This window comes from Schistocerca cancellata, chromosome 4, assembly GCF_023864275.1.
Source record: "Schistocerca cancellata isolate TAMUIC-IGC-003103 chromosome 4, iqSchCanc2.1, whole genome shotgun sequence".
In the NCBI taxonomy this organism is placed as follows: Eukaryota; Metazoa; Arthropoda; class Insecta; order Orthoptera; family Acrididae; genus Schistocerca; species Schistocerca cancellata.
Window position 1 is genome coordinate 424,079,912 of NC_064629.1, and position 12,354 is coordinate 424,092,265.

Genomic DNA, 12,354 nt, shown 5'->3' on the forward strand with positions numbered 1-12,354 from the left:
CTGAGTGGTAACAGAAATATATGTCCTCGGTGTAAAAACGAACTACACGATGTGCCGGCAGGACGTGAGAAGGTGAAGGACACAAAAGGACGGAATTGCAGATTCCAGCAGGCGTTATCCGCCATCGGTCGGAGGTGACGGCGACAGCGGCTGCCTTTGTGAGACCGTCCCTCGTTGACAGCCCGCAGATAACGCCACATATGCCCTCACCTCTGATCGCAGCCGCGATTCTTGTCATTCAAGTCCGATGCTGACATTAACGGCACAGCCTGCAGTAGGAGATAAACAACTTCAAACCGTGTAGTAGATGGCCCTTATCAAGTATTCCAACTCGCTAAACTTAAACTTCTTTCTTCGTTCACACATGACGCCCTTCCAACCATGGATGCAGGCCAACAGACAGATATAAATTTCTTAATGGAAGTAATCCTCCTGCGTAGGCTTTACTTGTATTTCGAACTAAATACTTTTTTTTGTAATGGCCATCATCCGCAGTAGGTAGCTGTTAAATACGAGTGAACTTAAAAAAGTAATACATTTCGCTCCGCGCTAACACTACTGTGCGACAAGAGTGGCACATGCCAGAAGAGAGTACGTGTTCTGTGATTCCTGCAGGGACAGTTCTGGTGCGGTACGGATAACAGGTGCACCATTAAGTGTGAATATAATGGCGCGGCAACAGGAAACGTAGGCAACAGAAAACATACTCCAAAGTTGAACTACGTGGGACAGTACGATTCTTGTGGGCAAAACGTCTAAATTGCACACAGATCCACCGGGAAATTCTGGCGGTGAATGGAGCAAATGCAGTACCGCGTCCAGCCGTAGTCAAATGGGGCCAACGATTTGGCCGAGGCCGCATAGACGTGGTTGATGTTGATCGGGTAGTAAGGCCATCGACATCGGCCAAAGACGAAAAAGCCTAGGTAACTGAGGAACTGATTTGCAACAGTCGCAGATTTTTCGACGGTGAGAATGTTTGCACAACGGTTCTCGAATGAGTACGTCATCAAGGAGCGGATTTCTATGGTTGATGAGTTTAACAGTTGCCAGAACGTTGTGACCGTCGTTTGCAACGACCGACCGTTGTTTACAACGACTTGGTAACTACGTTTAAAAATAATGCCACGTATCTGTGTCACTTTAAAGTGTACTGCAGCATTTAATAAAAGTTATTTGGCCTCCCAATATAATGTTTAACTTACTTTTCCAAGTCCCGTCGTATATATCATTATTTGTTTTTTTTCCGTCTTAAGTGTACTGCAGTAGAAGAGCGTTCTACATCAGATGTGTTTTGCTTTTATTTACAAAGCATCATTAGTGGTTGTTGGTATTTAATGCTCTTTTTTACATGCCCTGAAGTGGAAAGGCTTGTCGCTCGTTTTAGCAAATACTGATGATAAAACTTAATTGGCCTGTAACCTTTCGCGATTTTTCGGCTTTTAGGAACCTACTTTTGTTTCCGCTACATTTGATTTTTTTGCACTTCACTTTCGTAAATATTCACAAAAGTTGTCTTCATTGAAATTTTACTGTAGTACCATCAGTTTTGCATCCAGAAAAATCACAAAGGATGAAAGTGCAACCAAGCTTTCTCGACTTCAGCCTCTTCTAACAAAGTGGAAAAAACGTTTCTGCTTCAGAACACGTAAAAAAGAATATTTAAAACCAAAGACAACTGATGATGTTTCTTAAACAAAATCAAAACGTGTCTGTTACATAACATTCTTAACCTGCAGTATGCTTAAGACAGAGAAAACAAGTAACAACTGAGTTTATTTCATTATCAAGCAGTTAGCTAATTCACCCACTGGGCATTATCAACTTTCATCATGATAAACATAGTTATGCCAGCAGCATACCGGTGTGGGAGAAAAACAAGCAACATGTGATAGCATCCCTAATAAGACTGTCGCACAGTTGTAACAGGTACGGGCGCAACTATCACGGGTATTAAGCCTGTATGCAAAATGTAAAAAAGGGCAGCCCTTATACAGGCTCTGTCACCGTACCAGCATACATAGCACACAACAAGTCGTGGTCAACGTTTTCAAATTAAATACTATGCATATCAAAGAAATTAGCAGGTACACTTTATCCTCTTTCCGCTCCATCCACCTGTTTTTTTTTTTTTTTTTTTTTTTTTTTTTTTTAAAGAACTTTGACCGCGCCATACGGGATAGTTGCACCCGTACCTACTATAGTTGTACGTAACTCTTATTATAGACGATATCACATGTCTTTTTTTTTCTTCACGCAATGTATAGATTATAGCCTGCTGCAAGCATAACAGTTCATATTGTGATGAAATTTGATAATGCCCAAGAAAGCGAAATTAGCTAATTGCTAAATAACGAAACAAACTGTTCATTTCTGCGGTACTGCGCAGGAAAAAGACTTCCATTAAAAAATTTACATCGGCTATGTACCCATACATAAAAAGAACTATTGAAGTTAATTTTCTGTTCCTAGATTTCGGGGAAGTGTTGGACGCTATACCATACCGTAAAGGTGTAAAGTGTTAATAAAGGTTCAAGAATACGGAATACGTTTTCAAATAAATGACAGGCTTAAAAGACTTTTTGAATAACAGAACCCAATTTGTTGTCCTGGACGACGAGTGTTCATCAGAGAGAAAGGTAACGTCAGGTGTGCGCTGAAAAAATGTGATAGGACAACTCCTGTTCTTTATCCAGGTAAAAGATCATTCAGATACGGTGGGCAGCAATCTGAACCCGTTTGCTAATGACGCTGTTGTGTACAGGGAACAGCCCTCCTTGATTGAGTGTAGGAGATTCAGGATGCTGTAAATTTGGGTAAATGTAAGTTAGTATGGATGGGTAAGAGAAACATTCCCGCAATGTTCGAATACACTTGTAATGGCATTCTATTAAAATAAAATTAAACGATGTAACGATTAGAAGAAGCTTGGTAACGAGATATTTGGGGTTTTCCTAGATGAACGTCTTAACTTTGCACAATGTATAGAGGAGGCACGCAGGAAAGGTACAAATGTGATGCACAAAATGATAAACATCGCAAATAGGCAAATTCCACTTCTCTGGAGACGAGTCAGAACATATCTCCAGTCTATATTAGCACCAGTCATATGATATAGTGCGAGCATTTGGGATCACAACTTGCAGTTTGTGAAGCCAGTTTCATTAGTCAGAAGAGTTCAACGATGCGTGCTACTAAGATTAATGAGCGCCAACTGCACGATCCCGAACGATACACTGTTAGTGATTCAAGGCATACACCAATTGGACTTGGAAACCAGGAAAGGGGGAGCTCTTTACTGGTTAAAGAAGGGCAGTCAAATAAAAGTACAAAGGATACTTGAAACTGAGACCAATACAAAAACGTCAATATATGATTGCATATTATAACTGTGGCAAGAATAAGACACGTTAGGCATAGGCAGGAGAACATATGAATGTCTCACTAACCTTTAGGACAGACTGTAAATAAGATTTCTTCATCCGCCGAGGGGACTGGTACATTACGTGCCTGATGATGGCCCGTATACTACGTATCTATCCAAAATCAGAAGACAGATGAATTATAGATAGCTGCGCCTGCAGCAGTGTGAGCACACCAGAACATACAGTGTGGGACTGCGCGCTCTATGTAGATGCGGCGTGTGATGGCTGTCGGGCTTTAAGGGTGTTGGCACTTAGAAGGGAGTCAACCTGGCGCATCTTGGAAGATACTTCAGTCGCAGTAGCCAGGAAGGCCAAGGAACACTTCACGAGGCATTCAACCACACATTAGCATGTTGCCATCCCTACTAGACAACATATTCTGCGGATGGAAAGAGGAATGATATAGTTTCTCAAGAATTTACATTGTGTTGGTCCAAATGGTGATGGAAGTGCGGATTCGAAGACGTAACAGTGAATAGTTGAATTGCTTGTTATAGTGGAATGCTGCTGACGTGTTGCCCGATGCCCAAGGAATCCAGTAGACAATGGCTGTTACTCAGGGTAAGGGCAGATCCAGTAGCGGAAACAGCCATCTGCAGTTTAGATACACACTAATAATGAACGTAAACAAAAGAGAATCTGTAGAACCAGTAGTAGTATTAGTAGTTGGGAAATTGCTTGAGGGGTTTATAGTAGTCTTGTAGTGATAAACTGTTGTTGTAGTACCAGAATTTTTATCGTAATTTCTATAAGTACCATTTCAGCACTTGTAATACTGTCGGCACAAACTAACCTGACACTCGGTGCGATGGCTGATGGGAGAGACCGTAAAGGCATTCCCCATTTACGGTCGCTCCCATCAGTCACCGCGCCTAGTATCAACTTAGCTCGTGCGGACGGTATATTATATATATAAGGGTATAAGGGTAGATATTTTTCTTGATGACTGAGGACAGTACACTGAACAACATTACGTCAGTATGTACTTCATTTGCAGACTAATAATATTACAGCCATTAAGATTAGTATTTTTTTAGGTTCGTTACAGCTCCAAGTACTTGTGGCAAGAGTAAGCGATTAATGTTTATTTTCCTCTGCAAAACAGGTCAGGTGTTGAAGTGTGGACGTGTGGACGAAAATGTTTAGTCTATAGTGACAGGTGTAATATACTTAATGGTGCAGTTACGATCCTGTATAAAATATCAGGTATTAAATTAGACTGATGAGGCAAAACATTACGACCACTTGCTTAATAGCTTGTCTGTTCATCTTTGGAACGAAATACATCACTGATTTGGCGTATCAGGGATCCGACAGCTTGTTGGTAGGTTTGTGAAGATATGTGGCACTGGACGTCTACGCAGAGGTCATGTAATTTGCGTAAATAACGGGCCGCTGATTTGAGTACGGGGTGATGGCGCCCGAAAGCGACACAGATGGGTTCCATAGAATTTACATCAGGCGAATTTGGTCGCCGAGACGTCAATGTGAGTTCATATTATCCTCCTCAAACCGCTGTAGCACTGTTTTGGCTCCGAGATACGGGCAGTTATACTGCTGGAAGGTGACATGGCCGTCGGCGAAGACATCAAACATGAAGGGATGTAGGTGGTTCGCATCTGCCAGCGTGTATTCGATTACTAGCACAGGACCCATGCAAGCGTAGAAGAATGTCTCCCATAGCTTAACATTGCTCCCACTACCCTGCGTCCGTGGCACGCTGCACGTTTCCAGCCGCTGTTCATGTCGATGACGGCGTTTGTGGAGACAACCACCGACCTAGTATATCAGAAATGTGATTTACTCGAAGAGCCGACACGTTTACACTGATAGACAGTCGAATCCCTATGGTCCAGTTCCCACTGCAATCGTAATTGACAATGTCGTTGGGTCAACATGTGAACACGTAGAGGTGGTCTGCTTCGGAGCTCCATGTTCAACAGTGTACGATAAACAGTGTGCTCCGAAACACTTATGCTTACACCAGGATTGTGCTCTTTCGGTAGAGATGCCACAGATCACTATCTACTTTCCTTCAAGAGCAGACAAGTCTCCGAACCCCACGTTCTGTGAAGAGTCGTGGACCTCCAACCATTTAGCGCCAAGTGGTAGTTTCACTGCCCTCCTATCTCTTTCCGTAGATGCTCACGAGAGTAGCACGTGAACATTTGACCAGCTTCGCCATTTTAGAGATACTCGTTTACAGGCTTTCCGTAATAATAATCTGCCCTTTGTCAAATTTGCTTGTCTCAATGTATTTTGCCATTTGCAGGCCATATCTTCGCTAGGGTTATCCCCCATCAGCGTCTGCTCCGCTTACATCCAGCGTCGCGGTGTGCAGTGGTCACAATGTTTTCGCTTATCAGTATATGTGACATGTTTGCGAGAATACTGTTAGTCGCATAGAAAAACCAACTAACACATTGATGTGGAAAGTGGGTACATATTAAGGTACCAGTGATCACAATATCTTTATTTATAGCCCTACCACCCGAAACTTGAGTTGTATGGTTTATATTATCCTCCCAGATAATAGGCTGTAATTGTGAAGAACAAATAAACATGAAATCGCACGAGCACACAAGGTTCACTGTAGGAAAGGCAGATGGCCGACTACGGTTTATAGAAGGAGTTCTAGCCTCCGGCGTGTGGAGTTGTAGTAAGAGGCGCCGCTGTGTTACCTGCAGGAGGTGCGAACCCAGCTCCTTGATGCAGGACTCACGCGGATTCGCCGGCGGCGGCGCCGCTCCCCACGCGTCGCCCAGACCTGCAAAAACAACAGCACGTACATTCCTCTGCGTCCTACACATCACTTCAAATTTTATCAGTCGCAAAGTTCTGCGTATTGCGAAAAACAGGGTGATTCAACTAAGCCGTAGACCTCATTTTTTTCGGAGCCTTTTAGACATTGTAATTCTGTTTTCATCTACATAAATCGTGTGAAAGTCCTCACTAGACGGCCTATAGTTTCTTTTCATAGATATATTAATTAAAGAGATGTCGGTATCATCTTCACTTATACAGGGTGTTTCAAAAATGACCGGTATATTTGAAACGGCAATAAAAACTAAACGAGCAGCGATAGAAATACACCGTTTGTTGCAATATGCTTGGGACAACAGTACATTTTCAGGCAGACAAACTTTCGAAATTACAGTAGTTACAATTTTCAACAACAGATGGCGCTGCGGTCTGGGAAACTCTATAGTACGATATTTTCCACATACCCACCATGCGTAGCAATAATATAGCGTAGTCTCTGAATGAAATTACCCGAAACCTTTGACAACGTGTCTGGCGGAATGGCTTCACATGCAGATGAGATGTACTGCTTCAGCTGTTCAATTGTTTCTGGATTCTGGCGGTACACCTGGTCTTTCAAGTGTCCCCACAGAAAGAAGTCACAGGGGTTCATGTCTGGCGAATAGGGAGGCCAATCCACGCCGCCTCCTGTATGTTTCGGATAGCCCAAAGCAATCACACGATCATCGAAATATTCATTCAGGAAATTAAAGACGTCGGCCGTGCGATGTGGCCGGGCACCATCTTGCATAAACCACGAGGTGTTCGCAGTGTCGTCTAAGGCAGTTTGTACCGCCACAAATTCACGAAGAATGTCCAGATAGCGTGATGCAGTAATCGTTTCGGGTCTGAAAAATGGGCCAATGATTGCTTTGGAAGAAATGGCGGCCCAGACCAGTACTTTTTGAGGATGCAGGGACGATGGGCCTGCAACATGGGGCTTTCCGTTTCCCCATATGCGCCAGTTCTGTTTATTGACGAAGCCGTCCAGGTAAAAATAAGCTTCGTCAGTAAACCAAATGCTGCCCACATGCATATCGCCGTCATCAATCCTGTGCACTATATCGTTAGCGAATGTCTCTCGTGCAGCAATGGTAGCGGCGCTGAGGGGTTGCCGCGTTTGAATTTTGTATGGATAGAGGTGTAAACTCTGGCGCATGAGACGATACGTGGACGTTGGCGTCATTTGGACCGCAGCTGCAACACGGCGAACGGAAACCCGAGGCCGCTGTTGGATCACCTGCTGCACTAGCTGCGCGTTGCCCTCTGTGGTTGCCGTACGCGGTCGCCCTACCTTTCCAGCACGTTCATGCGTCACGTTCCCAGTCCGTTGAAATTTTTCAAACAGATCCTTTATTGTACCGCTTTTCGGTCCTTTGGATACATTAAACCTCCGTTGAAAACTTCGTCTTGTTGCAACAACACTGTGTTCTAGGCGGTGGAATTCCAACACCAGAAAAATCCTCAGTTCTATGGAATAAACCATGTTGTCTACAGCACACTTGCACGTTGTGAACAGCACACGCTTACAGCAGAAAGACGACATACAGAATGGCGCACCCACAGACTGCGTTGTCTTCTATATCTTTCACATCACTTGCAGCGCCATCTGTTGTTGAAAATTGTAACTACTGTAATTTCGAAAGTTTGTCCGCCTGAAAATGTACTGTTGTCCCAAGCATATTGCAACAAACGGTGTATTTCTATCGCTGCTCGTTTAGTTTTTATTGCCGTTTCAAACATACCGGTCATTTCTGAAACACCCTGTACAAACTGAATTATACACTGCCTGACAAAAAAGCGTAGTACCCAGGAGACATAGTCGGATTTCATTGTAGCTTCGTACGCGTACACAACATCGTTGGGTATGTAAATGGTAATTCTCTGTGACGGGTAGGCTGGCCGGGGTGGCCGAGCGGTTCTAGGCGCTACAGTCTGGAACCACGTGACCGCTATGGTCGCAGGTTAGAATCCTGCCCTGGGCATGGATGTGTGTGATGTCCTTAGGTTAGTTAGGTTTAAGTAGCTGTAAGTTCTAGGGGACTGATGACCTCAGAAGTTAAGTCCCATAGTGCTCAGAGCTATTTGTGACGGGTAGCACGGCCAACAGAGTGCGTTTATTTTGTTTGCATTTGCCAGAGCTGGTAGGTTATACTCGTATTAGTGGTGCGATCTGCGTCAGACACTGCCTGATCACTGTGAAGGATACGGAGATTCCGCGTACTCGCGTGAGATAGCGTTACCAGAGATCGAAAGGGGCTTCACTGTGAGTCTCCAATTTGTCGGTTGGTCGAATCATCCAGTAATCAGATTTGTAGGATGAGAGAACTCTTGATGGGACAACGGTACGTCACGAAAGTCCTGCCCCTCATGTGTTTCCTCCCATGTGACAGTGTCGTGGTGTCATTTTTCAATAGGACAATGCTTGTCCACACATTACATTTGTTTGTATGTTTGCATGATACTGAGGCACACCCGATGGAAGAAGTGCGGGACTAACACGGAAGTAACTCCGTGTCAGTGCCAGTATGCAGGATTTCAAACACCAGTTACAACAGTTGTGGGGCAGCTTGCCTCAGGAGAGGATACAACCGCTGAATGGCAACCATCCCGATCAAATCAGTTCACGCATCCAAGCCAGGCCATAGGAGGTCCAACCTCATACTGATAAGTGAATCCAAACTGCCTAGTTCTTCGTAAATTTGGGCGGAGTTTGCAATTACTAAATAACATTACATCCCCTCTCAATCCGTGAAGTTTCGTTAGTGTCCTCCTCCTCTTCTGGGTGCTTCACTTTCTTTTCTCAGACGCTGTTCTGCTGCTAGTATCGTACTTCCAAAAGAGACCATCTGAACGCCGTTTCACTCTTAAAAACACGATTACAGTACTTATAACTAGGGTTTTATCTGCTTTTAATATGAAACCGAGTGCTACATTTTGCGGAAGTTCGTGATTTCATACCCAAACAAGGAAATATGCCACGTCAGATACGGAGGAAACAGTGTTTCACACTGTCGCGATACCAGTAAAAAAGGGACAAAGAGATAATGTAGCCATCATTCTATCTTTGGCGTTCACGAGTGTCGAGTACTGGCTAGTTTGAAAAAATAAATGTCTTTCACAAACCAAGAGGAACTACACTGTCGGAATATAATGCAACATCCTCCAGGACAAGTTCGTTTGTATTGACAAATGATGTGACAGGAAGTTCATTATTTTGCTCATTTTGGTTAGGGAAGGACGCAGCTGTTTTCGAAAATTATATTGTAGGAAATACATTTTTTTTAAAATGATTTTATTGTACCATTACTTGCAAAGAAGTCAACGGTACCATTTAACGATGGGCTCAGGCCCGAAGCTAGCAATGGTGCAATAAAATAATTTCCAAAAATTTGTGGCTCGCTGTAATATTTTCCACGGTGTACTTTACAGGTATTTCATTCTTATAGGAGCATATGATAAAAAATTCACACCAAATGAAACGCACATGTCATAGTAAAAAATGACCAAACGGTCGCAACAATACATAACGTACTCCCCTCTGGCGGCAACGTTGGCTTGTATTTTCGAATGCAAAATATCGCAACGGTGCCTAATGGCATTCTGCGACAGATTGTCCCAACCAACTTGCACCTTTTATTTCAATTCCGTAATGGTTCTTGCAGGCTCTGGAGAACGAGTAAGTTCCCACTTCACCATGTCTCACACGTGTTCTATTAGTGCGACAGCTGTTGATCTCGCTGGCTAGTGGAGTTGTACACAATGAAGATGACAGTGCGTCGCAGTAGCCGTACATAGACCTGAACTGTCTAGCTGAAAAAGCACATCATCTTCCTGTCGAAGAAATGGTAGTAGAGCGAAGATAACAACCTGCAAAATGTAGCTGGCAGTGGTTATTTTATCCTACAGAAACACCAAATGTGACCGCCGGTTGTAACTGATCTCCGTCCCATACCATGAAGTCTAAATTGGGACCAGTGTGTCGTGGCGAATGTACTCCAGAGAAGGCCGCTCACCATGTCTACGCCGTACACGCATTCCTCCGTCACTCGCATACAGACAAACCCTACTCTGATCGTTGAAGACAATAGAGTGCCATCCCACTCTCTAGTCTACCCTTTCACGAAACCAGAGTAACCGTGCTTGGCGGTACCGTGGTGTTAGTGGCAGCCGGGATAGCAGACGGTTTCCAGTGGTTCTTGGTGCCACAACAGGTGCAACATGCGTCCAGATTTCTTCCCTGGATGATGTTCTGTCAGTCACTGCAGCTCTCACAATCCGCTTATACCGCATTGTTTGCGGAGTAGTGATTTAAAGACACAAAGCTGCTGATTAGATGTGGATTTACTATGAATACGGAATTGCACCCAGCACGTTGTTGGTCATATATTTAAAGTTACCTATTTCCGGCCATATCAAAAATTTTCCCACCGAGATTTGCACACACTGAAGTTCTGCACGAAGACGGTCTGCTCCCCAAGGCCAAATTCGATATAATCACTAGCATACTTGTGAGAATGAGAGCGTTAAAAGGGGAAAGGATTCGACACATTTCATTTCTCAGTCTACTGGGAGAGATACGTGTGAAATTGGACGGTAATTTCATTTAGCCATCGAGTTACTATCGATCGCGTAAGGGCGGTACAATGAAACCTTTCAACAATTAGAGTGGAATCACCGGAAGTGGGTTTTTCCAACTCTACACAGGCAACAGTTACTGGAATGGAAGATGAATCGCACTTTTATGAGGCTTTCTCGTCTGAAGCATTCACCGTCAATGGCATTAGTTGTTTGCAACTGACCACAAGTGTAGCGCGTTTGCCCGCCCACGCGGCCACCATTACAGGATCGAAAGAAAAAGTAACACGCTACGTAGGAAGAGGAATTAGGCGGTGCGTGGTCCGAATGCTGCGCGGGGAATTATGTAGCATCGCTCTTTTAGCGCTGGCGCCACACGTGGGTAAATACCATCTGTAAATTCCAGCTGCCCCCCCCCCCCCACAAAAAACGCACAGCATTTACAAGCAACGTTTACGGCACAAAACAATAAAAATGAACCTTTCCCTTGCAGGACAACAAAATCTGAAGCACTTGTAACCTCCGACACTACATTAATACACGGATGTGAAATTCGCAATAGAACATATTAATAATTTTCCATGCGATATGTATTCTGAAATTTATTTTACAAACGAACTTAGCATGTATTTTATAGAGGGCTTCATAAAGTATTAAGTGTTCTCAAATTCCTAGTTTAAGTCGAAATTCGATTCAGCGTACCACGTTGTTTTGTTAGTCAGGAAACAGGAAGCACTTAACATGTCGGAGCAAAACATTAATATTGAAAGCAAAAATACCAGCAGTTAAACATTGTCATTTTCCGCAAGTTCTCTTGTTAATGGAGACTACTTTGACACTTTAATCGAATGACATCAGCAAATATTTTGGTTTGCATTTCATTTTAAAGTCCTGCATCTCTGAACTAGGAAGACGCACCAAACACAATGGCACAAAAGGAATGTGAAAAAATCCTGGTCAAGTCAGTTATCAGAAATTACGATAAAAATACCTTCATGGGTTCTGCAAACATTAGCGGAATGAGGTGCTGCAGTAGTTAAGGTACCTGCTTCACGCTACGCAGTAGCGAAGTTCAAATTCTCGTTGACCATCCAGTTTTAAGTTTTTCTTCGCTTCCCTAAATAGTTCGAGGCAACTGCTGGGATATTTCCTTTGAAATGGAGAAGGCGACTATCTTTCCCAGCAGAGTTCTATTTTTCCCCCAACACTCATTTCCTACAGCGTTTCCATTCTGTCTTCCGAAACGAGCTCAGTTAGCTTCTGTATTAACATTTCGTTATAACTTACTACACTTTCCCTTGCTTGATGATTTAAAATTTCTACCGCCAACAAGTTGTATCATGTCGCATTGTTGTTAAACGAACCTGCGACTAATTAGCAAGTCAGATTGGCTAGTGCACCAAGCGTGATTTACTTTATTCTTTACTGTTGTACGCAAAGTTAAGGTAAATTTCAGGCAGTTAGTTCTTTTACACCTTGAATTTGCGATATATTAACAGTAAAACACACTAAAAATTTTCTACGTAGTTTACCGATATGTGGCGCATAA

The 12,354-nt window shown here is 43.4% G+C and overlaps 1 protein-coding gene across 1 annotated transcript in view; it reads right to left on the reverse strand.

Moving 5' to 3' along the window:
- LOC126184234 (single-minded homolog 1-like) overlaps positions 1-12,354 on the reverse strand; it is a 146,268-nt gene that overhangs the window by 104,120 nt on the left and 29,794 nt on the right. Inside the window, exon 2 of the mRNA XM_049926604.1 lies at positions 6,107-6,192. Coding sequence (XP_049782561.1) covers positions 6,107-6,192 — 86 coding nt within the window. The remainder of the gene's footprint in view (positions 1-6,106; positions 6,193-12,354) is intronic.